Here is a 25,034-nt window from a genome sequence, read left to right as displayed (position 1 = left end):
TCTGGGCGCTTTGCACAGGCCACTGCCCATGGCTGAGCATCAGGAGGTCAGTGAGACTCCTGCAGGCACATTTATTGGCGTGTAACTGTGAAAAAGAGTAATTCCCACCGGCAAGACCACCAGACACTTCCCCATTGGGAAGCTCTTGTCTGAGCAGGAGAGAAACCTTCTCTGCACATCAGCCCCAAACACCACAGGATGGTGGTGGTGAGAACCCACCAAACTCATTTACTCTTTGCTCGGTGAAGGGATCTCGGGGCTGGGAAGGCACTCAGGACACCTAATCCTCTCCAGAAGGATGCTGGCCAACTCATGCCTAGTGGGATGGAGGCTCCACATCTGCAGGAAAGCCCCGCAGGTGTGTGGCGCTCAGACCCAGCTCCGCGGGAGGTGGACACTGTCCATACACCCTTCCACAGCTCCTCGGATGCAGCCAGCAGCACTCGGCAGGAGACAGATGCAGCTATTTAGCTGCATTTGTGCTACCACGTGGTTGGGGTGTCCTCCGTCCATACTTTCACCGTACAGCTAACGGATGTCCCTGGAGCTCAGAGAAGCTTGAACTATCTCTTGCAGTGCCCATTAAGCTGAAAAGCCAGCTGGCTCAGGGTGGTGGCCAGGGGACCACTGGCCCATTCAGTTTTGCTGTACTGTCAGGCTGAGGGGCTTTATTGACCAGGATGCCCCGCTGGGCCAGGGGTGTGAAGCACTGCAGGTGCCTGGTGTGTCCCCACAATTCCCAGTTGTGTCCGTATGGTGGGTTAACCAGTGGCTGCCCTGTCCCTGTTCAGGGCCATGCTCCCTTGGCCCCACCGCTGCAGGCACCTCTTGGCTCCCGCAGGTCCCTGCGTGTTGGACACCCAGGACTGCCAAGACACATGGAGATGCCAGGACACCAGGACAGCTGGACCACCAGGATAGCTGGACCCTGGGACTGTCGTATGCCTGGGGCTGATGCACCCCTACACCAGCCAGATCCTGGGGCTGTTGGGCACCTGGGAGCTGCTGGATCCCCGACTCAGCCGGACTCCGGGGCTGCTGGACTCCCAAGGACTCCTGAGCACCAGAAGCTGCCAGATGACCAGGACAGCCAGTCCTGGGGCTGTCACACACCCGGGGTTACCAGACCTCCAGGACAGCCAGATCCTGGGGCTGTCGGGCACCTGGAGTTGCTGGATCCCCAGGTCAGCCAGATACTGGGGCTGCCAAACCCATAGGATAGCCACATCCCAGTCCTGTTGCACCCCTGGGGCTGTCAGATCCCCAGGACAGACAGACCCCGGGGCTCTTGGGCACCCAGGGCTATTGGATCCCTGGAGCTGCTGGATCCCAGGGACATCCTGACCCCGGGGCTGCTGGACTCCCAGGGGCATCTGGAGCTGCCAGACCATGAGGACAGCCGGACCCTGGGGCTGTCACACACCTGGGGCTACCGGAACCCCGGGACAGCCGGACCCCGGGGCTCTTGGACACGCAGGGCTGTCGGGCCCCTGGAGCTGCTGGATCCCGGGGACAGACAGACCCCGGGGCTGCCGGACTCCTAGGGACTCCCGGGTACCGGAGCTGCCAAACCACCGTGACAGCCGAACTCCGGTGGCTGCCGGACCCCGGGGCCATCCAAACCTCACAGCCACTAGACTCCCAGGACTGCCGGGCACCTGGGAGCTACTGGACCCCCGGGCTAAACTGGAAGCCAGGACTTCGCAGTCTTCCACCCCCCCCCCCAACTTAGGAAACCCGCCGGTTTCTGCGGGGCCGCCCCGGGACCGTCGGGGCCGTCGGGGCGGCTGTGCCCCGCGGTTGGGGAGGCGGCGGCCGGCGGCCCCCGCACCGCCTGGCCCGCCGTCAGGGGGAACCAATGCGGAATTTCCTGGCTGCCGGCGGGGCCCCTCCCGCCGCTGCCGAGGGGGGCGCGGGGGAGGCGGCGGCGGCGGCGGCGGAGCCTTCGCCTTGCGGCTTCCGCCCGCCGAGCAGCAACCGGGGCTGGGCGGGTACCGGGCACGGCGGAGCCGGGGTGGGTGGTGGTGGTGTGTGTGTGTGGGGGGGGGGTGTTAGAGCTCCCGGCCCCGTATGGGATGGGGCGGGTCAAGCCGGGCCCCGCCGCTCCGACGGTCATGGCGGCCCGGGGGTTGCGACCGCCCCGCCGCGCCCGAGCCGGAGCCGCCGCGCTGCCGCCGCCGCCGCCGCCGCTGCTGCTGCTGCTGCTGCTGCTGCTGCTGCTACCGAGCCGCGGAGCCGCCCAGGAGCTGAGCCCCCGCGGCAGGAACGTCTGCAGGGCCGGCGGGTAGGAGCGGTGGGGCGGGCAGGTGTGGCGGGGCCGGACGGGACCCCCCGACCCCCGGGCCGGGACGCGGCGGGGCTGGGGAAGGGGCGGAGGGGGGGGGGACACGGGACGCGGGGACACGGGGACTCGCCGCTGCCCTCCCCCGGGCCAGCCGCGGCGCTGGGCGCTTTACGAGACAAAGTCCGTCTTGGGGAGGGGGTCGAGGCGGGGGGAGCCGGGGAAGGGGCGAGGAGCTGAGCCCGAGCGGGGCGGGGGGGGAGGCGGTGGTGATCCCCGAGAGTGCTGCGGGGAGCCCGTCCTGGGCACACCGGGGTTGGTCCTGCTCGCCCTTGCGTCAGTGCTGCTGCGGGGAGCCGGTCCTGAGTGCCCCGGGGCCGGTGCTGCACCCCTCGGAGCCCGTTCTGCTGTAGGGAGCTGTTTTTGGGTGTCTCCGGGGATCGAGTCGTTCGCGGAGGGGGGGGGGGGGGGGGCAATCCTGCATCCCCGGGGCTGGTCCTGCTCTCCCCTGGGTCAGTTCTGCTGCGGGGAGCCGGTCCTGAGTGCCCCGGTGCCGGTGCTGCGCTCCGCGGGGGCGGGCGTGTTGTGGGGAGACGGTCCTGGATGCCCTCGGGGCCGGTCCTGGATGCCCTCGGGGCCGGTCCTGGATGCCCTCGGGGCCGGTCCTGCTGTAGGGAGCTGGTCCTCGGTGCCTCTGGGGATTGAGTCGTGCGGTGGAGGGGAACAATCCTGCATTCCCGGGGCCAGTTTTGTTGTGGGGAGCCGGTCCTGGGTGCCCCCGGGGATCGGGTTGCCCTGTGGCCAACCAGTCCCGCACCCCTTGGGACCAGTCCCACTGCCGAGCCTGGGCTGGCAGGATGCAGGATGCTCTGGGTGTCCTGGTGGAGCTGCCCCGGGCCGCTTGGGACGGCAGCTCCAGGATACTCAGGTTTGACTTCCAAAAGTGGATGCTGGCACTGCCCGGCTGTCCCCGGGGGTCACATCCTGCCTGTCTGGCCGGGGACAGGGCCCCCGGGAGCTGGCGCTGCCTTGTCCCCGCTCCCAGTGCTCTCCGGGTACCATGGGTCGCTCTGCAGAGCATCACCTCGGGCCAAGCTTCTCCACAGCGCCTGGGGCTTGGTGCTGGCCAGGCTGGCCCCAGTAAAGGGGGGAGAGCGCCCACAGCCGCTCCCTCCCAGCTGGGAGAGCAGGATGCCCCTGCCCTTGATGGGGGGGGGGGGGGGGGGGGGCAGGCCATAAATGCACCTTTACATCTCGCCCGTGAGGTCAGACGAGTCCACAAGGAAAACATATGCTGCGAGCGAGAAGGGGCCGCATAATGGCTCCATTCAGCAGGGCCGCAAGGGCGCTGGTGCCCCCTCCTCAAATTACAGGCTGAGTTTCCGAAGGAGGCATTTCATGAGCCAGAGCGGCCGCAGCTCCCGGCCCCCGTGCCGTTCCTCGGCAGGGGAGGACGCGGGGAATGGTCCCTCCTCGGCTGCCCATCATCTGCCCAGCTGGTTCCCAGCAAAACTGCCACCACGTCCCGGGGTGACAGAGGGGACGTGAGCAAGTCCATCCCCCCCCCTGCCCTGTTCCCAGCATCCTGCCCCATGTGCAGTCCCCTTAACACAGGGGGATCCTGCCATCCTCTTACACAGGGGATCCTCCCCCCGTCCCCACTGGATGGAGGGGGGGGGGGGGGGATGCTGCACCCAGCGCCGCAGGGCTCAGACTCGCTCCCTGTGCCACCCATGGGTGCCACAGGGCGCACTCGCTGGCGAGAGGGATGGGGTGCCCGGGACGGGCAGGTGGTGGTTTCCATCCTCCCGTGGCGAACGGGGCCTGAAGGCAGCTGAGGAGCCAGCTGAGGGACAGTCAATAGGAAGCTGAGATGATGTTTGCATCATTTTCCACCTCTCACCCTTCTGCAAACCCTTCTTCCCTCCCCGCTCACATGGCTGTCACCTCCCCCATCTTCCCGGCACTGCTCCCCTCGGCATGGAGGGCGCCCCCTGTGTCACCATCCAAACCCACCTCGGTGGCCCCAAGAACCCGGGGCAGGTCCTGCCCTGTGCCTGGGCTGGAGGTGGCTTGGGGAGAAGGTCCCAGTGTCCCCTGCCCGAGTTTGGTAAAGCTGCTGGTTGGACTCTGGGCCGTGTGGCTCTGGCAAGCGCATCCAGGCATCCCTCCCTCCGAGATGCCGGCTGCAGGTTTCGGAGGGCTCGAGGGGAGGATTCTGCTTCAGCCCCTCCTGCCACCCGGCTAAGGAACTATTTAGGGCAGAAGAAAAGGGCATGTTTGGGGGCTATTTGGTGTTCAAGATTTGCGTACTAAATGCAACTTGCTCCGAAATGAGAAGCTCTTTTATAATGAGTTACAAGTTGGTGTGACCCTCTCCGAAGCTGCCGTTCGGGATGTGGGCTGGTGAGCGCCCTGAGCCCGTGGGCATTCCTTTGTCCCTGTCCTGCCCTCGCTAACGCTCTCTTTCGGTAATTTTTGGTTTTTAACTTCTTTTTCTTTTCTTTCTCTGCCTGAAGGATTTCCGTTTACGTACGCGATCCTATTCCTGCCTGCACCAGGGGATCTCTGTGTTTGCCCGCAGCCCGAGGCTGGGTTCGGGTCGGGGAGCTGCGCCTGGCACCAGCTGGGGGGATGGACGCTGCTGACTGGGACCCGGTGGTCCCAAGAGCTCTGTGTGCCACCCGGCGGGGACCTGGGTGGCACCGCATGATGGGTGACACGGAAAAAGAAGGAGCTCGGCACCAGGGTGATGCTCGGGAGGAGGAGCAGGTTGGGGAGCGCTGGCGATGGCCGCGTGGCTGGTGAAGGTGACGGCAGCGCTCTGGGCTTCGGGGACACGCTGCGTGCCCGCAGGGTCCTCCGCAGCTCTGTGCGGCGGGCTGAGAGCCGGGAGGTCTCGCGTGGGACCACGGGCAGCAGCTCCTGCCCAAGCCCCGGGGTCTCTCCCCTGCTTTTGGGGGGGTGCGAGCCCGCTCCTCGTTGTTTCGTGGGGGGCTGCGTCGAGGAGCCATCCTTCCTGCCTCAGGAGCCCTCTCCATAGCCGTAGGTAAAGGGGATGTGCTTCGGGGAGCAAGGCGGGATATTAATCCCTGAGAAAAATATTGTGCCTCCATAGAAACCCCCGGAGCGTTTGGGGAGGTCCCGCTGATGCTCAGTGTGAGCGGGATGCCATCACGTGCCGGGGGGCGACGCTGGCATCGAGCGCTCATCCCTGCAGGTCACGGCTCCGGGTCTGCCCACATCCCCGCTCCTTTTCCTGCTCCCAAGCCCCAGCGACGTCTCGGAGGCAGCTTTTCTTTCTGGTTTGTTTTTTGTTTTTTTTTTTTTTTTTTTTTTCCCAGCGTTTGTTGTGCTTTGAAGAAAAAGAAAGAGAAAATGTGTTTGCGCTGTGCATGTCCGCAGTGGCGTGTCCGTTGGGAGCGAGCTTCTAAACGCATCTCCCAGTTATCCCAGTTCCAGTGGTCACGGGGCACGTGGAGCAAGCCCTCCTTGCAGGAGATGAGACCGCGAGACGTGTTTTAGACCAGTGCCCTGATGGATGCCGGTCACCGCTGCAACCAGCGCTGACCCTACCTGGGGCCGGCTGTGCTCGGGGACCAGTCTGTGAGCCGCACTGGGAGCACCAGTTACCCAGTGCCGCATCCCAGCTGCCTCTCCTTGCAACCGGAGCGAGTTTATTTGCTGTCAAAGCTGCTGATAAACGAGGCGGGGGCTGAGCGGAGGGGTGCGGGACGCCATCGGCGGGCACGGCGAAGGAGAGATTAGCTATCAGGGGAAAGATAAGCACGAAATCCCGCGTCCGGCGAGGCGGTGGGTGGGCTGGGCTCCCCGCTGGTGGTGGTCCCGGTGCCGCTCGCCTCCTCCGCCTCGCGGCAGGAGAAGGGGTTTTCCCTCCTGCCACCGTGTTTCAGCGGCTCCTGGCTCCCCGCCATCAGCCCGGGGCTCGCGTGGCCGGTGAGGCTTTTTGGGGCATCACCCGGGATGGCCGTGGCGGTGGCCAGGCTGAGCTTATTCGTGGGAGGAGGTTTCCCGAGCACAGGGGTCTCCCCTTGCGAACCTGCGATGGTTTCCATCTAAAAACCACCAAACACTGAATTTCTAGCGGGTGGAGCGGGTACTTCGGCCGCCACCGTAGGAGGGTCCGGGCACCGCAGACCCTTGCCCGCCTGCGCCCGAGCATCCCGGCACATCCCGGCGGGGCTTTTCGGGGAAGGGGGGGGGGGTGTCACCTGAAGCCGCCTTCTTGCAGAGAAGAACCTTTGTCTCCAGCCCACCTGGTCCTCGGGGAAGTGGTTTGGTGGTTGACACCCCCCCCCCCCAACTTTGCCATCAACACCGCGCATCCCCTTGCGCGCTTGGCTGGAGCAGAGCCCCCCACTCGAGGCCTGGGGTCCCCCCGCGGGGGGTACGCGCCGGCTGCCATCGCAGCCTCTTGCGACCGCTTCGACGGGCTGAATAGATGGAGCTATTTTGGGCTCCGGCTGCAAGGCATTTTTTCCAGGCCTTGAATCATTTTTGTGGTTCTTTTCTGCCTCCTTTCCAATTTTTCACCGTCCGCCGCGAAAAGCGAGGAGGGGGGGGGGGGGACACGGACACGACACGCGATGCTCCCAGCTCGGCCGTGCGGGTGCTGCCCGCCGAGGGGCCGGCAGCGGGAGCTGCGTCCAACCTCCCCCCCGGTACCCGCGTTTGGCCCCGGGGAGGGGGGCGGGGGGGGGGGGGGGGCTGCTGGCAGCTCTCTCCCCGGCCCCAGGACAAGGCGGTCTGGCAGCCAGACGCGGTCCTGTGACTGCACTGGGTTTTGAGCGAATACTTCCTCGCTGTCTCCTCCTCCTCTTCTGCATTTGTTACATATAAAGAGGAAAAGGGGAAAAAAAAAAAAGAAAAAGCAAAACGCATTCCAGGCTGCGCCGCCGGACCAGCCCGGGTGAAGCTTTCCTTGACTGCAGCGTCCACTCGGACCATTTATAACCCTCCAGCATCGCTCCCATCGCTGGTGGGGACCGGGCGGTGCGGGTCACCCCAGGGATGATCGGGTGACGCCGGGGATGAGCGGGGGTCCCTGCGGTGTCACAACCCGGGGAGCACGTTCCCCACAACTGGGTTGCAGCATCACGAGCCCCCAGCCATTCACTTTTGGGGGGGCGGGGTGGGGGGTTAATTGAAGAAGTGTGGGTGAGGTGTCCCTGCTTAGTCCCCACGTGTCCCGTCGCAGCAGGGGGCTGAGCATCTCTGGCTGAGCCTCTGAGGGGGGCTGACACCCCATCCTGGTGTTGGCCGGGCTCACGCTTGTGCCAAAACCGCTTTGGCTGATGATCCTGTGCACAGTGCTCCCTGGAGGTGGTGGCACTCCAGGACACCCAAGGGCTCGGGGACACATCCCAGTTGGCATCGCCCGGCTCCTACGTGGGGGGTGCCATCCCGACAGGGTGGTTCCAGCCTGCCTTTGGGGTGCCGTCCGTTTACAATAATGGTTGCAAACACAGTTTTCGTTGTTTGGTCGCTCCTGATTAATGGGAGGAACTGGTCTTGTCCTCGCTCCCGGCATCACCTCAGGCTGGTGCCCACGGGAGCCCCGCGGCAGATCGGTGCTCCCCGCATGATGGAGGAAGAGCCAACAGCTCTCCTTGTCCCATGGGGGTGCAGCAGCCCCCGGCCAGGGTTCAGCTGACCAGGGGTGGGACCTCTCACCATCACGGCATCGATGCTCCCAGTAGTTTTTTGAGAAGGACCAGGACTTTCTGAGGGTGGTAACAATTTGTGGTGCTTATTTTTTATTTTTTATTTCCCCCCCCCTCCCTGCAGCTCCTCGGCGCTCGTGTGCTGCCCGGGATGGAGGCAACAAGGAAGCGAGTGTTTAATAGGTAAGCACGGGTGTTTTGCTTTGTTGGACACTTCTCGTCTGCTCATCCGTTGCTGAGCCCTCCTGGCCACTGTCAGGGGACACCCTGCGGCAAGGACCCCTGTCCCAGGGACCCCTGCCTGCAGCCGGGCTCCCCGAGGATGCTGGAGGCTGCCCTGCCTCCCGGCGGTGCTCGAAACCAGCAGCGTGTGGATGGAATGGGTGCTCAGCCCCAATGTTGGGGTGCTGGTCGCAGAGCCCTGCCCCTACAGTGATGCCCTGGGGTACCCCGGTGGGCTCCTCCGCGAGGAGCATCACCTCCGCTCCCAGGCTGGGGGGTTTCTCTCCACGCCAGCTAGCTTTGGCTCTAAGGATTTGGGGGTGCTGCTCTGGGACCTGAGGGACAAACGAGGTGTCCCCCGGGGTGAAGTGTGGGGACAGGGAAGGTGCAGCCGCAGGGATGAGACCCAGAGAGGTCCCACGGGTGCTGCAGCGGTGTGAGGAGCCAAGCTGGAGCCGCCGTGGAGGAGAAGCCACCAGGACCAGGCACATGTCCATCGTGGCTCCATTGGGGAGAAGCCGCCGGGGGCAGGCAGGCTGTCGGGCTGGGGCCACCGAGCCTGCAGGCAGGGTAGCCCCAGCTGGGGCCACGCCGGGCATTACGGCTCTTACCGAGGGCCACGGCGAGCCTGGCGTGGATTCTCAGCGTGTGAAGCCCTAGGAGGTCTCATCCCCCGTGCTGCCACCATGCCACGATGCAGGCGGCTGTTTGGGGGTTCCTGTGCTACTCCCCATGCTCTCAGCTGGCCACGGGGCTCGCCTCGCCCCAGGAGAGCCGGAGGAAGCTCTGCGCACCGGCCCGGGGCGTCAGCAGTTTGCAGCCGGCGGCGAAGACCACGTAACCAACTAACCCACCGTGCATGAGCCCTGGTAACCGCTCGCTGCATGCCTTGGGAACGGGACGCGGTCCCTTCGGCGTGCCGGCAGGAAGGGAGAAGGACAGGGTCTGCCAGGACAGCGGGGGGGAGGACGGTCCCACCAGCGAGCTGTCCCCATCTCCTCACCCCCCCCTCCCCCCCAACCTGCTCTAACCGTTAGACTCACTGCTCCTAACCTGTGTAATCTGTCTATTTTAGGGGTTTCTATAGTATCCATCACCGTAGGTCTAAGAACTCCCAGGTAAGGTGGATGGGATGGGTGGTCTGCTCTCCTGGTGGCCGAGGAGGCTTGTCCAGGGCGCTGCGGGATCTGCCTGCGCCTGCCTGCACCGCGGTGCCGCCCGTCCCACCTCCCGCGCCCGCCCCGCTCTGGGCATCAGCTCCAGCACAGCATCCCCTTAGCAGGAGAGGGGCTGGTGGCCTTTGGGGGCTGGTGGCCCACGTGGGAGAAGTGGGGGGGGGGGGTGGCAGTGACGCCGCTGCGGTCCGTAAGGAGTGCAGGGAGGGGGACAGGGGGACCGTGTGCTAGTGGCTGCCTGCGACCTCCCCCACCCCATGTCCCCGTTCTTGCCTGGAGCCACCTCTGGGTGCGATACGGAGCTGAGTGAGGGACGCTGCCGCTGTGCGGGGCCGGTGGCAGGGATGGGGCTGGGCTGAGTGGCAGGAGGCTGGTGGCAGTGATGCTGTTGAGCTGGGTGGCAGGAGGCTGGTGGCCAGGATGGAGCTGAGCTGGGTGGCAGGAGGCTGGTGGCCAGGATGGAGCTGAGCTGGGTGGCAGGACGCTGATGACAGGGACAGGGGTGAGCTGGGAGGATGGAGACTGGTGGCAGGGATGGAGCTGAACAGGGTGGCAGGAGGCTGGTGGCGTTTTTCTGGTGAAGGTCCCATCCTGCCCACCGGGCTGCTTGCCAGGATGGTCACAGTGCCACAGCTCGGCAGCACCCGGAGTGCCACCACGCACCCCTTCCCCTGCTCTGCGGGGCTGGGGAGGGTTCGGGGGAGCGGGGACAAGCCCGGTGGCGCTCAACACTCATGCCTGCTGTCTGTCTGTCCGTCCAGCCGTGTGCGAGGGGAACTTCACCTGCAAGGAGAACGAGGTGTGCGTCAGGCCCGGCGAGTGCCGCTGCCGCCATGGCTACTTCGGCGCCAACTGCGACACCAGTGAGTACCGGCAGGCACCCACGTGTCCTCGGTGGGGCTCACCGGGGTGTCCTTGGGATGACTTTCCAGAGCAGAGCATCAGGGATGGGGCTGCAGATGCTTTTGCTCTGCCCTTGCCTGTCCCCCTGGCTTTGTCCCCAGGGCATCGTCCCTTTGGAGGGGTGTCTCTGAGATCCAGGGCACTGGGAGGATGGCGGGGAGGGGGGGGGGGGCTGTAGTCGAGAGGTCCTGTTGAGCCGGGGGCGTCTCCACTGGTGCCCGGTGGTGGGGTTGTCCCACGGGCAGTGCCGGGGCTGACGGCTCTTCCCGCAGAGTGTCCCCGGCAGTTCTGGGGTCCCGACTGCAAGGAGATGTGCAGCTGCCACCCCAACGGGCAATGCGAGGACGTGACGGGCCAGTGCACCTGCAACCCCAACCGCTGGGGTCCCAAATGCGAGAACGTCTGCCTCTGCAAGCACGGCAAGTGCGACCAGAAGACGGGCAAATGCACCTGCGAGCCCAACTGGTGGGGACCCCAGTGCTCCAGCTCCTGCTATTGCAGCCACAACTCCCAGTGCGACCAGCAGACGGGCAACTGCCTGTGCCAGCCCGGCTGGTGGGGCCGCGGTTGCAACAACCAGTGCTCCTGCAACAACTCGCCCTGCGAGCAGTTCACGGGGCGCTGCCAGTGCCGGGAGCGGACGTTCGGGCCCCGCTGTGACCGTTACTGCCAGTGCTACAAGGGCAAGTGCAACCAGGTGGATGGGACCTGCACGTGCGAGCCGGGCTACCGGGGGAAGTATTGCCGCGAGCCGTGCCCGGCTGGCTTCTACGGCCAAGGCTGCAGGAGGCGGTGAGTGGCCGGATCCTGTTGGGCCTCATCCGGCACCGTGGGCTCGGTGGGAGGGGGCAGCAGGAGGTATCAGGGATGCTGCGCCGGGGTGACGGTCCCCTCCTTGGCCGTTGGCAGGTGCGGGCAGTGCAAGAGCCTGCAGCCGTGCACGGTGGCGGACGGGCGCTGCCTGACCTGCGAGGCGGGCTGGAACGGCACCAAGTGCGACCAGCCCTGCTCGCCTGGCTACTACGGAGAGGGCTGCGAGAAGCTCTGTCCCCCCTGCAAGGACGGCCACACCTGCAACCACATCAACGGCAAGTGCTCCCATTGCAACCCAGGCTGGATCGGAGACCGGTGAGTGCCGCTGGGTGATGAGTTGGGTCCCAACGGAGCGATGCTCAGCCTCCCTGATGCTCCCTGCCCTGGGAACCGGGGGCGGCTGTGGCTTTCTGCCACCAGGAGGGGAGGGCAGGGATGGGCTGAGCCCGCCAGCATGGCCACGGGACCAGAGGGAGCCCGTGAGACCCCTTCCCCATGCCCCCAGGTAGCGTTGGGCGCTCGCGGTGGGGCTCGGCTCTCAAGCTGGGATGCTTTCCCGCAGGCTCTTGTGCCCAAGTTTGGGTCCGGGGCTTTGCAGCAGCCAAACGGGGCTGACCACGCACAGCCCCGTCTCCCTGCCTGCAGGCAGGAGGGCCGGGGGGGGGATGCCGGAGGTCCACGGGTGCTCCAGCCGCCTGCCCTCATCCCTTCCCCAGGTGTGAAACCAAGTGCCGGAACGGGACGTACGGGGAGAACTGTGCCTTCGTCTGCAGCGACTGTGTCAACGGCCAGTGCCACTTCGAGACCGGCCGGTGCCTCTGCCGCCCCGGCTCCCACGGCACCTAGTAAGTGAGCCACGGTGGGCACGTTTTGGGGTGCACCCCAGGGCACGGGTGATTCTCGGTCACTTCCCGCCCCGTGGGGTCCTACGCGGTCCCCAGCCAAGAGGTGTCCTGTGGTGGAAGCGCTCACGGGCAATAATTCAGATGATTTTTGGAGCGGAAGGGAAAGGACACGCTCGCGGAGCCGTTAGCAGCAAGGTAACGCTGCGCGAGAGGGATTCTGCTTTAGGAAATGCCTGTTTGGCAAAAACAAATGCTGTCGACAAAACGGTGGTTTGTTGTTTGGGTTGGTTTTTGTTTTAAGTCCAGGCTGGAATTTCTAGCCGAAAAGGGAGAGAAAAACCACATCCCAGAATAGCAAATAGCCTCACGGGCATGGCATCCGCGGGCTGCTCCTGCTGCAAGCTGCGGCTCCGGCCGGGATCTTCCTCACCCCTGGGAAGAGCCCCCCCCGATTCCTCCCCCTTTTCTCCTGCCCAAGGAAGGGGCACAAGGGACAGCGATCCTCTGGTGTTTTTTTCCCGTGCGGGACTGAAACGCTGTTTGAAAAGGCGAGGAAAGCGTTTCCCACCCGACCGGGGCACACAAACCACCTCCCCCAGGTCCTGCCAGGTGTTGCTTGGATTTTCCCGGGAATTAGCCATGAGGCCGGCGGTGGCAGCAAGGATTCGGGACCAGCATCCTGCCCGTGCTGGCATTTCTCTCGGGGCTTAGTAACAGAGACCATTTGGATTGCGGGTGGGTTTTTTGGGGGATTCTCCAATGGGTTGTGCTGCAGGCAGAGCTGCGGAGGCTAGCAGGGAGGTAGCCCGGCTGGGCAGTGATGCCAGCTCAGGATGCCCATCCTGGTCATCGTTACCACCCTCATTAGCAAAGCTGGAGGTCAGAGTGTCCTGGTGCTCACCAGGAGGGTGGTGGCAGCAATATCAGCATAGCACCTGAGGGCAGCGCGTGAATTAAATTGTTCTGAGGCACTGGCACAGCACTGGGGATGCAGGGACCGGGGATGCTCGGGATGCAGGGACCGGGGATGCTCGGGATGCGGGCACCGGGGATGCTCGGGATGCGGGCACCGGGGATGCTCGGGGTGCGGGCACCAGGGATGCTCGGGGTGCGGGGACCGGGGATGCTCGGGGTGCGGGCACCAGGGGTGCCTGGGATGCAGCCCCAGCCCCACCAGCATCCTGGAGCTGTAGCCACGGGCTGAGCTGTGCCATACGGGTGAAAGCCGCACAGGCTCAGGGACTTTCTTGGTGCTCGGGCGGATCCCTGGGACTACGTGCAAACTCGTGTTTTTGTCAGCAGCATATAATTTTGCTGCAAAGGGGATGATTCTGCAAGGCAGGCAGAAGAGACGTCCTCCTCGCGCAGGGGTGTCCTCTCGGCTCTGCATTGGGAGGATGCTAAAAGAAAAGCTGCTAAAATATTTGTGGTGTTCACAAAGTGGTTTATCTCCTCCGCGGCATTCCCAGAGGTGCTGGGGGAGAAAAATCGCCCTCCTCTGCTCTCCCAAAATCTCAGCCTGGGGCGGAAATGTGCGTCCAAGTGGTGGGGTGAGGGCTTTTGGGTTGCTGGGGAAATACTGGGGGGAAATTGCTCCCGTCCTGCAGTATTTGCTGCCCTGGTGCAGCTGCTCGGAGCAGCTGCCGGGGCTCAGCGCCCGTCCCAGCGGGCACCCAGCGCCTGGCGGGCACGAGCCTCGGCCGGGACGGCGCTTTACAAGTCGTCGGAGCGTGAAATGGGCTGAGCCGCCTCCGGGCACGACGCCGAGGGCTGGGGGGCAGCTGCGTCCCCAGGGGAGCAGGTTTGGGCTGGGGCCCGCTGGCTCCTTATGGCTGCAGCAGCTCCAGCCGGGATGCTGCCACCGGTGAGCAGCTGGCGGAGGGTTTGGTGCCCGGCAGCGCCGCCGGCATACCCCAAATCCATCTGGGTCCTGTACCGCGGTGCCTGTCCCACCACCGGGGTGGCAGGTCGGGTCGGTCCCGCTGACACCAAGGGTCCCGGTTGCTTTGACGTGTGCCCATCGCGTGTTTTCTGTGCTCAAACCTTTGATGCTCGCGGGTCAGTGCCTGTTCGTGCCTGTCCCCATCGCTTCAGGGATGCTCTCAGGGGAGGTCATTTAGTAGCAGTGGGGATTTGACACCGTGGTTAGCCGAACCGGGAGGGTCTGCCCTGACAGAGTGGGGTCACTCAGTTGTTTTTTCTTCCTGGAGGCCAAAAAAATAAAAATCAAATCAATCCGGGCACTTTCCCGACTCGTGGCTGCCATGGCTCTGCCCGGCACAGCTTAAGGGAGTCTGGGGGTGCCACAGCCATGTCACCACCGCACTGAGCTGGAAACCCTGTGTGTGCCGCCGGGTTGTCTGTAGATGCGACTGCTGGGTTAACAACCTTTGGTAATTGCTGTGCCTAATTACAAAGCCCCACGCGGGGAGCAGCGAGAGCGTCTGAGCTCCAGCCGGGCCAAATCGCCCGAGCGATGGGTGATGCCGCCGGGTGGGCGACGGGCTCCTTCTCCCTGGGGACTAGGGGGTCCCTGGAGTGCCGAAGGGCTGTGTCGGAGCAGGATGGAGAAGCGGCCCCTGCTTTTCCCCGGAGCACGGAGGGTTTGGGAGGAGGCCATGGCCGGGGCGGTGAGGGCTCTCACCCAGCCCTTTTCCCTCCAGCTGTAACCTGACTTGCCCGCCCGGCCACTACGGAGCCAACTGCGCCGAAGCCTGCATCTGCCACGACGGCGCCTGCGACCCGCTGACGGGCGCCTGCCACATGGGTGAGTGCCGGCGGGCACGGGTCGGGGCGCCGGGCTCCGCCGCGGGACCGTCGCCGGGGCTGAGCCCGCCGGTTTTGTCTTGCAGAGGCCAACCAGCGGATGGGGGTGATCGGGGCAGGAGCCCTCCTGGCGCTGCTGCTCATCCTCCTGCTCTCCCTGCTCTGCTGCTGCTGCGTCTGCCGCAAGAAGGACGAAGCCCGTGGGTGAGTGCCGGGGCCGGGTGGGCTCTTGCTAGGTTCTGCCATAAAGCTGGAGAAGGGGCGGGGGGGAAACCTGCGGGTCTGGGGACAGCTGGGGACGTCGGTGCTGGGCTGGAACCAGTTGGGGTGGGATGCAGGGACCACACCGAGATCATAGAATCATAGAATGGTTTAGGTTGGAAAAGACCTTGAAGATCATCGAGTTCCAACCCCCCTGCCATAGGCAGGGACACCTCCCACCAGCCCAGGTTGCCCAAGGCCACGTCCAGCCTGGCCTTGAACACCTCCAGGGATGGGGCCTCAACAGCCTCTCTGGGCAACTTGTTCCAGTGCCGCACCACCCTCAAAGTGAAAATTTCTTCCTAATGTTTAATCTAAACCTGCCCTCTTCCAGTTTAAAGCCATTCCCCCTTGTCCTATTGCTACATGCCCCAGTAAAAAGTCCTTCCCCAGCTCTCCTGTAGGCCCCTTTAGGGACTGGAAGGCCACAATAAGATCTCCCCGGAGCCTTCTCTTCTCCAGGCTGAACAGCCCCAACTCTTTCAGCCTCTCCTCATAGGAGAGCTGCTCCAGCCCTTGGATTATCCTCGTGGCTCTCCTCTGGACACGCTCCAGCAGGTCCATGTCCTTCTTATGTTGGGGACTGCAGAGCTGGATGCAGTACTCCAGGTGGAGATCTCATGAGAGTGGAGTAGAGGGGCAGAATCACCTCCTTTGACCTGCTGGCCACACTTCTTCTGATGCAGCCCAGGATACGGTTGGCCTTCTGGGCTGCGATTGCACACTGCTGGCTCACGTTGAGCTTCTCGTCAATCAGCACCCCCAGGGCCTTCTCCTCAGGGCTGCTCTCCAGCCATTCCCTGCCCAGCCTGGAGTTGTGCTTGGGATTGCCCTGACCCAGATGTAAGACCTCGCACTTGGCCTTGTTGAACTGCATGAGGTTGGCTTGGGCCCACCTCTCCAGCCTGCCCAGGTCCCTCTGGATGGCATCCCTCCCCTCCAGCGTGTCTACCTCGCCAAAGAGCTTGGTATCATCGCAAACTTGCTGAGGGTGCACTCCATCCCACTGTCCATGTCACTGACAAAGACGTTGAACAGTACAGGCCCCAGTACTGACCCCTGAGGAACGATAGATAGCGGTGCTGCGGCTGCAAGACAGCGGCGCTGCGGGGAAACTGAGGCAGAGCAGCGCTGCCCGCCTGGCACCGCGCGGGTTCCCAGGGTCTGAGCAGGTCCCGCTGCGTCCTCGCAGTGGGGGGGCTGGTGGAGGGGCTCGGAGTGAGCCCTGCCTGGGGACCCCCCCTCTCCTCGCCTTCGTTTCTCTCTCTTGTGAGCCGCCACTTCACGGAGACCCACCAGGTCCCCTCCAGCCTCCGGGGGCTGGAGCCGCTCTGCAAAGGGAACCCTAAAACACAGTGAGGGCATTGAGTCACAGCCAGGACCCCCAAAACTAACCCCTGGGCTGTGGGGTGAGACCTGGGGGACCGCGACAGGCTGCAGCGCTGTCCTGCACGGGGACGTTCAGGGAGGGGAGGGTGAGGTCCGTTCCCGCGGTGAGGTCGGGATGCCGGCAGCTTTTTGGCAGCACCGGGGGACATCCCACCATGGGGGCAGCCCCACGGCAGGGGGAGGAAGGCTTCTGGTGCTGAGCAAGGGATGAGCGGGCTGTGGGAGCTCCTTGGGCTGCAGAGAAAAGCCTCCCCTCGTGCCACCGGTCGCTGCAGGGGAATTTTCCGGAAGCCTCCCCTTGCAGCCCTGCCAGCTCAATCCCAGCCCGGCACATCTGGCTTGGAGAGCCTGGGGGCTGTGTGTCATTATCCCACTGATAAAAGCCCAGACGCAGCTCCGCGTGGTGAAGTATCGCACAGGAAAGGGGGAAATGGCTCAAAATAGTTCCCTCTCTCCCGGGGTGCCCGAAACCCCGCGATGTCCCCAAACAGCTGGATCACTCCTGGTGCTGGCCTAGCGGCGGTCCCTTGCCAGAGCATCCCGAGGGACCACAGCGGCGGTGGCGGGCACGTTGCAGGTTGCCTCGCATCAACACGCACAGCCGCTCGCTCCTGCGGCTGCGGATAATTGCTTGAAACCTCGGCCCCGGGAGGCTTCAAAACCAGAGAGCAAATAAAGAGAAGCCGCCTGTTTGTTTTGGGGTTGAGATGAGTTTTATTTTTTCCTAAAACTTCAGGGTCTTGGCCTGGCGTTGCGGGTGTTTTAGGGCCGGGCTGCCAACGTCCACGGCCGGTCCTGGCCTTGCCACCATCCCCTGGCACGGCGCAGTGCGAGCTGGTGCCCGGGGCTGGCAGCAGCCGCGGCAGGTCCCCGGTCCCCCATGCCCTGGGCACCCCCCCTGCTTTGACCTGCCCCATTCTCTTTCCCGAAACCCCTTTGCATTTGCAGCATCCCCGAGCTCCCGACTCCCTCTCTCGCCCCCCGTGAAAGCTGTCCTCCACCGCGAGGTGGGAGCGGGTGCCTCTCTGATGGGACCCGTCACCTTCTCTTGCAGCTCCAGCCAGGACCCGGCAGCAGCCAAGAAGCCACCAAGACGCTTGTGCGGGCGTTTCAGTCGCATCGGCATGAAGCTCCCGCGCATCCCCTTGCGCCGCCAGAAGTTGCCCAAGGTCGTGGGTAAGGTGCTGGGTTTTGGGGAGGGGGCAGAGAGCCAAACCCCGGGGGCTTTCTTGCTGGCAGGGCAGCGCGTGTGACTCGCAGCATCCTTCCTAGCCCCAGACGCCAGGCAGTGAGGACGGCAGAGCGGTGACAGGGACACGTTGGGTCCCCAGGACCATGGTGATGCTTGGTGCCAGCTGCCCGGCTGCGAGGGGCTCGGCCCTTTCTCGGTCTGCAGCTTTTGGATCTCAAGGCGCATGGTTTTGCTGTGCAAGAGTGGGTACCTGGTGCCTGGAGCTGTGCTGAACTGGTTTATGAGGGTTTTAGGTAGAGGAACGGTCCCCATCGTGGCAGCAAAATGCCTCATTTGCCCTTTTGGTCCTAATCCTGCCCCGGCTTTGCGTGGGGACAGAGCATCCGAGCCGGGGCCAGAGCCCACCCTGCTGCCACGCGCAGTGGAGATGGGGACAGAGGTGCGGAGGCTTTGGGTGACCCCCCCGTGCTGGTCCGGCACAAACTGGGCTCGCAGGGGGATGCTCGCACCCGGCAAAGCCCCTGCCGGGAGGCAGTCAGGGATGTCGGGGACCCCCTGCCCGCAGGCAGCTGGGGAACGCTGTACCCCGCGCGCTCCGAGACCTCCCTGCGCTCATCCCAGCGCAAGGAGCTGGGGATCTGCTGAATAAATTGGGGGTGCTGGGGGTGGTGAAGGCAGGGCTCCCCACCCTGCGCCGACACGGGGCTCAGCCCCGTGGCCCCCTCCCCGAGCCCTGCACCTCCCCGGGCGGGCAGCGCTGGCGGAATGCCCCGAGCAGCCGCATCCCGGCACGCAGCGGCTCGGCATCAGGCCAAATCCCCCATCCCAAGGCAGAGGGGGACACGGAGGTGGCCCCCATCCCACCATGCCCTGCCCAAGCATCAAGGAAAGGGGGGGGACGACTCCTCGTTGCGTGGGGCACAGCAAAACCCTGTCCCCGGAGCGGGGTGTGCCGGGGGCCGGAGAAACATTCCTGCTGCAAGGATAACAGAGGCCGTGTTTGTGGAAGAGGCCGGGCAGGGCTCGGGGAGGACAGAGGGTGCCTGTGTGCGGCAAGGGCAGGGGGGGCTCCAGGGGGCTGCCTGCGCCTGCCCCGCGCCGGCCCGGGGGCTGCTGGCGCTCACCCAGTTGCTCTGCGTAAAGAGGGCGGCCGCAGCCCTGGGATGCGGCGCTGGTGCCGGAGGGATGCTCGGGATGGTGTCAGGTCCTGGCAGGGCTGGGGGTATTCCCGGATACTTTTTGTGGGGCTGGGGGTTGTTATTTCACTTGGGGGGGGGGGGGGGGGGGGAATGCTTTGGTTGGGGCTTGCCTTGCGTTTGTCATGTTATCCCATGCGGCGCAGTGGAGCCGGTGTGGGCTCCAGCAGCTCCTGGTCCCTCTGGTGCGTGATCCAGTGAGGCCTCCAGCCCCTGCTGAATCTGGGGACCAGGCAAGGGAGACCTGCCGGGGTGCCTGCGGCAGCTGCATCCCTGTAATGCCCTGTGACCGCGGTGCCACCTCAGCACGTGGCTCCACCTGGAAGCCGTGGCGGCCAGTACACGGTGGCAGAGGTCGCCTGTTCCCCGCGTTGGTCCTGCCCTTGCAGGAGGATGCAGGGGATGCTGAAATGCCCCATCCCAAGTGCCAGGTCAGCATTGAAGGTGCTCAGGAGCCCGTGGAGATGTCACGGTGAAGCCGGTGCTGGCCAAAGCTGAGGACAGCCGGTAGATGGTCGCTCCAGGTCTGGTTGCGTCCTTGGAGAGCCGCAGCCAGGTGTTTGCTGGCACCGGGCGGCTTTTCCCTTCTAGGCTCAAACATGTTCATGGTCGCCACCAGCAAGCGCAAGCCCATGCGTGGTAGAACCTCCCCAGGTGGCGGCAGCAGGTTTTGAAGCCCCACCGAGGCTCACCGGGTGCCTGGAGCCCCGACTGCCCCCCTCAAAAGCTGCTCCCCAGCTTCAGCACCGGCTTTGGATGTGCAGCATCTCCCCGGGGATCGCACCCGAGCTGGCAGCCCACGTGGCCACATCCCTGGATGTCACCAGCGGCCACAGGGCCAGGATTAGGGCATCCCTGCGTGCACGGGTTTCAGGGGGGTTTGCTTACCCGGGATGTCGGTGGTACCAGCGTGGGTCTCGGTTGTGTGTTGCCCCATGGACGCCGGGGCTAACCGCAGCTCTGCACCACGGGGTGCCCTCTCCTGCACCCCACCGCCGCGTCTCCTCTACGAGCGGCGAAGCTCGACCAGCCCCGAGGGTGACGCTGAGCATGGGGAGCTTGGGATGAGCGGGACGGGGCGGCCGGGAGGGCTCCGGGGCCGCCCTCCCTCCCACGACCCTTCTGCCGTTCCTCAGCCCTTCGCACCGGGCTCGAGAGCGCTGGGCTGCCGCGCAAACGGGGCTGGGGACGGCACCCTGGTGCCGTGGCTCCAGCAGGTTTTGGGGAGAAGCAGCAGGATGGGGACCCATGGGAAGCAGCCACATTTCTCTCAGCCCGTGATATATCAGCTGGGGGTGGGGGAATAAATCCCAGGGGACCATGCAGGAGCCTTCGAGCCCGGCTCCGGGTGCGCTGCACATCCTCTTTTTATCCTTTGGCCGTATCCTGGGTCTCATCTGAGTCCCGGAGACGCCTCGTAGCCGTGAGTCCCAGCCGCTCGTCACACCCCCTCTCAGGAAGCATCTCCCTTCATCCGCTTCCAGCCGGCTGCTTTTAATTTTCCCTTTTTGGTTTTTATTACAAGGAAAGCCATGTTGAAACTGCCGCTTCCCCCTCTCCAGGCCATTTGCTCTTTAAATATCACTGCTTTCCCCCCCTGCCCCCCCCCTCTTTCTCCAAGCAGCCAAACTATGCAGGGGCGAGCGTGCATCACTGCCATCGTTTTAATCTCTGAAGCCAGATTCCCTAATAAAGAATAAAGGTTCCGGTGGGCATCCCAATAACACTTAGAGTTGTTTTATTGTAAAACAGAGGCATGGTACGAGAATCAAACGGTCCGAGCAGGAAATCACGACATGACTTAGATGGTGGGGATGTGGGGGCAGAGGTCGCAAATACCTGGAAATATTGATGTACGGCTGCTGCGTGGGGGGGACCTGCACTGGGTTTTTGCAGCCCTCGCTCTCTCCGGGCTCGGGGGCAGCTTGCCACCATCCCAGGGGACAAAAGCCAGCAGGCAGGGACGGGGACAAGAGCATCTAGTGCTGCTCAGCTCGCTCGGGTGATCGGTCCCCTCCAGCCAGCTGGGTGCTGCCGCCGTCCTGCAGGTACCCCTGGGACAATGCTGAAGCGGTGGGCACCTGGGGACACCCCGCAGGGTGGTTTGGGACACGAACTTATCCAGCAAAAAGCCTGAAAAATGATCGGACACGAAAACCAGTCCCTCCCAGCCCACGCAACTGTCACTGCTCGGCTTTTTAATTGTGGGGTTTTTTTTAACCATTGAAACCAAAACTATTTTTAACACCAAGTTTTTTCTCTCTGATGGTTTTTCTCTTCCGCTCGGTTTCTCTGCGGGCGGCCCCCGTGGCGGAGGGGGCAGTGCTGGGGTGAGGGGGGATGCTCCTCCTCCTTGGGGGGGATGCTCCTTCTCGGCTTTGGGATGGGAGAAGCTGGTGAAGGGATTGAAAAGGGGCAGAGTTAGGAAAAAACAGCACTGTGCATCCCCCTGCCACGGGCATCACTCCTTCTACCTGCTTTTGCGAAAGCAGAAGGAAAAGGAAAATGAAAACGGTGGTCCTGAAGTGGAAATTAGTGCAATTAAAGCCAGCATTTCATTCACCGGGAAGGGGACGGTCACAACACCGGGACTTTCTTTGCAGGGCTCGCCGGGTCCTTGTGCGACGTGGGGTTTTGGGTGGCTCATCCCTCTGCCACGTGCATCCTCAATTTGGGCAGCTGGAGACCGGCGGTGGAGAGGGGGGGATAGATGGGAGGTGTAAGGCTGACGTGGGCTCTGCTGTCCACAGCCACTTGTCCCCAAGCATGGGGGATGCTGGTCACCACCATTGCTGGTTGATGGCCTCTGCGTGCGGGCATTTGGCTGGGGGACCCGGTGGGGATGCGCAGCAAGAGCCGTGCCCGTGCCTGGGATGCTGTCCCTGTCCCCAAGACCCACCGGCAGGTTGGGCAGGGGGGAGCTGTGCAGCATCCCACCCTCCCAGCCAGCATGGAGACTTGGGGGGGGAAGGAAGGGAAATCCGGCAGGATGGGCGCTGACAGCGGTTCTTTGCCCTCCCAGTGGCCCACCATGACCTGGAGAACACCTTGAACTGCAGCTTCATCGAGCCGCCTTCCGTGGTGGAGCAGCCTTCCCCATCCTGGTCATCCCGCGGCTCCTTCTCCTCCTTTGACACCACAGATGAGGGGCCGGTGTACTGCGTCCCCCACGAAGGTGAGCAGGGGGACAGGGCTCTTCCCCAGGGGACTTGGGGGCCATTGCCAGGGGCCACCTCCTGCTCAGTGGAGAGGTGTCACCCTTGCACGGTGGGAACCGTGTTGCCCTGGCTCCAGGTGCCCTTGGAGGGGGTGCAGATGCTGATGATGCCTCCAGCGGGGTTTCAGAGCTCTGTCCTCCGGCGTTTGCTGCTCCAGGGTTGGTTTAAGAGCCCTCTTGTGCTGGGGTCCCTGTGCGGGAGGAGGGGACGGGGAGACCTGGGGACACATGGGGGTTGGAGGGGAGGAACCGGGTGGGATGCCATCGCACCGTGCTGTGGGAGCATCTCGGTCCCCCCCTTCCCTGGGGCACATCCCCGCCTGACCCCCCCGTGCTCTCCTCCCACAGAGAGCGTGGGCGACAGCAGGGACAGGGGGACACCCGCCAGCCCTGGGGACAAGCTGGTGTCCCCAGCCGGCGGGGAGGAAGCAGGCGAATACACCTTCCTGAAGGAGACGGGGTCCGTCAGAGCCTTTCCGGCCGACAGCAGCGAAACGCCCCTGCTAAAGTCCTCGGACAGCGAACGCTCCTCCTGCGGCTCGGGCTCGGCCGGCGCCGCGCTCTACGCCCGGGTCGCCCGTCTCTCCAAACAGTCCAAGGAGGAGGACGATGCCGTCACAGAGTCCCGCAGCCCCGGGAAGCCACCATCCCCAGAGAGGACCAAACCCCGTCCCCCGGATCCGGCCACCAAGCCCAAAGTCTCCTGGATCCACGGCAGGTACAACTCCAGCCAGTCCAACTCGCTGCCGGCGCCCAGCCGGTCCCCGGAGCGAGCAGCCGCCCGGTCCGGCAGCCCCGAGCAAGGTCAGGGCTTGGCCAAGAGGAAGAGGAGCCCGAGCGAGACGTCGGCCGGCGTGCAGGGCAGAGCGGAGGAGAAGGGAGGCACGCGGGGCAAGGAGAAAGCCCAGAAGCCGCCAAAGGAGCCCGGCGTCCCCGAGGGCAAAGCCAGCCTCGCCGGGGAGCCCCAGTCGCCCTCCAAACCCAAGCAGAGGAGCAAAGCCGGCTCGGAGCCGACGGAGAGCATCAACGGGGCGGTGCAGAACGCCTTCCGAAAGATGGGCGCCTTCCAGCCGGAGCGGCGGATCGGGGACAACAGGGATGCTCCTCGCAGCCCCGGAGCCAGCAAACCCCGCTCCGAGCCCCTCCATCCCCACTTGGCTTCCGAGCTGGCCGCCCAGCTGAAGGAAAAGACTCAGAGCCTCAACAAGGGGGACGGAAGCACCCGGGCAAACGGGGTGGGCGCCCAGCGGGAGAAGCCCACCCCTCCACAGAAAGCCAAGCGCTCGGCGGCCGCCGGCGGCCAGAAGACCAGCAGCAAGCCCTTGCTGCCCACATCACCCCACCTGCAAAAACTGATCCCCGGGGCGGCCGAGCCGGCGGCCGGGGAGCCCAAGCGGGTGGAGAAGCCAAGCCCCGGCAGCGGCCAGGACCAGGCTCTCCCCAACGAGCAAGCGGCCAAGAAAACCCCCATTAAAAAGCCACCCAGGAAGAAGAGCCGAGAAGCCAGCCTGGAGCCGCCCAGAGCAGCCGCCATGCCCGCTCAGGCGGTGCAGTGACCGGGAGCCGGGACGAAGGACGTTTGCCGGCACGGCCAGCGGACGCGGAAGCCTGGACTGGGCAGGGGGCACTGAAAGAGCCTCGAGCCTCCGTTTCCCCCCTATTTCCATCTCTCTCATCCCTCTTTTTCCTTTAGCCTCCCCTGCCCCAGGACCCGGTCCTCCCCATCCGTGCCCTGCTGCCTGCTCCCTGCCCGCGTCTGGCAGCTCGCCCTCCCCGTGCAGGGCAGGACCGCAGGGAGCCAGCCCGGCCACCCAACCTTGGGGGGTGTGGGGGGGGGGGTCCATGCGTGGCATATTTCCCCTCCTCACCCACCACCCCACCCCCCCCTTTTTTTTTGTAGCAGTATTATCGATCGCATAAGCAGCGCTTGTTGTACTAGACGTACCCACGGTATATTCTGCAGTAACGGAGCCGCTCGCTTCCCGCCGCCCCACTCCGGTCTGTCGGGCTCGCGGTGCACGGGAGAGGGAAGGTGCCGCTGCTCGGCGCCCAGGGCATCGCCGGGGATGTGCCCCGCATCCATCACTCAGCGGCAACCCCCTGCCCCGGCACCCCGGGCTCCAGGCACGGCTTTCCATTGCCGGTCCTGCCGCAGCCGTGCCATGCCCGGTGTGGGGTCGAGCTGGTTTCGACCGATGCCTCCCTCCCATCCACCCCTGTGGTTGCTTCTGGCCAGGAGGAAAGCACTATTTATGGCCGGAGCTGGACGCCCTTCGGGCTCCCGCGTCCCATCCAGCGGAGTTGGAGGGATAAGTTTGGTACGACAGAGCCTGGCACCTCTGCAGAGTGCTTTCCTAATAAAAATGTATTTCTTCTGTAGCCGGGTGCCGTCCCTCCGTGCCCCACACTCCCCGCAGGCAGGGGACGCGCTGAGCATCGCCTGGTCTGGCTCGGGTGCTCAGCCCGGTCCTGAGTGGGATGCGGTGGGGGGACGGATGACCGCGCGTCGGGTACAGGCAGGTGGTGACAGGCAGGGTGGGGAGGCGCGTCCCTGCTGCGGCTGCTGCTTCCTGCTGGTTTGGTGGCAGAGATCAGATCAGGAGCCCCTCGTCCCCCTGGTGTCCAGCATCCTCCTCCAGCCTGGCACGAGCCAGTGGTGCGGGGGAGGACCAGTCTTGTGGGCAGACCCTCTCCACCGTAGCCAGGACCCTGGGGCTCAAGAGAGCTCTGGCCACTGGGCAAGGAGAGTCCACCACTGGCGGGGTGTTTGGGGTGCTGGGACACAAATAGGGGGGGACATGGAGGGGGCTGGCAGTGGGGTGCAGGGCTCTGACCCCAGTTTTCTAACCCCCCTGCCAAGGGGTTACCGCCCCTGGCAGCATTTGGGCTCTCCACGCAGCCCCGGGCACAGTGCTGCCACGTGGCAAGGCTGGGATGAGCCCAAAGGGCCAGCTGAGCCAGGTTTTGTCCCACACAGCTTCAGCCCAAGAACCCCGAGCGGTCCTGCCTGCGATTTGCCTGCGCCCTGCCTGCACGCTTCCGTCGCTTCACCTGCGCGCTGCCTGCGTGCTACCTAATCTCTGCGCGTAT

General features: G+C 64.5%; 1 protein-coding gene across 1 annotated transcript; it reads left to right on the top strand.

The window, feature by feature from the left end:
- Positions 1 to 1,858: 1,858 nt before the first annotated feature.
- SCARF2 (scavenger receptor class F member 2) lies at positions 1,859 to 24,292 on the top strand (the record flags this gene model as incomplete). The annotated part of the gene is made up of 12 exons (XM_082491662.1): positions 1,859 to 2,024; positions 2,056 to 2,284; positions 8,090 to 8,148; positions 10,124 to 10,225; positions 10,538 to 11,057; positions 11,175 to 11,393; positions 11,795 to 11,923; positions 14,587 to 14,690; positions 14,776 to 14,893; positions 17,394 to 17,515; positions 21,750 to 21,902; positions 22,293 to 24,292. The coding sequence occupies 12 exons, from the start codon at positions 1,859 to 1,861 to the stop codon at positions 23,498 to 23,500; spliced, it is 3,129 nt and encodes a 1,042-aa protein (XP_082347788.1). The 3' UTR covers positions 23,501 to 24,292.
- Positions 24,293 to 25,034: the final 742 nt, after the last annotated feature.

This window comes from Vanellus vanellus (assembly GCF_965231255.1).
Source record: "Vanellus vanellus genome assembly, chromosome: 16".
In the NCBI taxonomy this organism is placed as follows: Eukaryota; Metazoa; Chordata; class Aves; order Charadriiformes; family Charadriidae; genus Vanellus; species Vanellus vanellus.
This window is presented reverse-complemented; position numbering and strand designations above follow the sequence as displayed.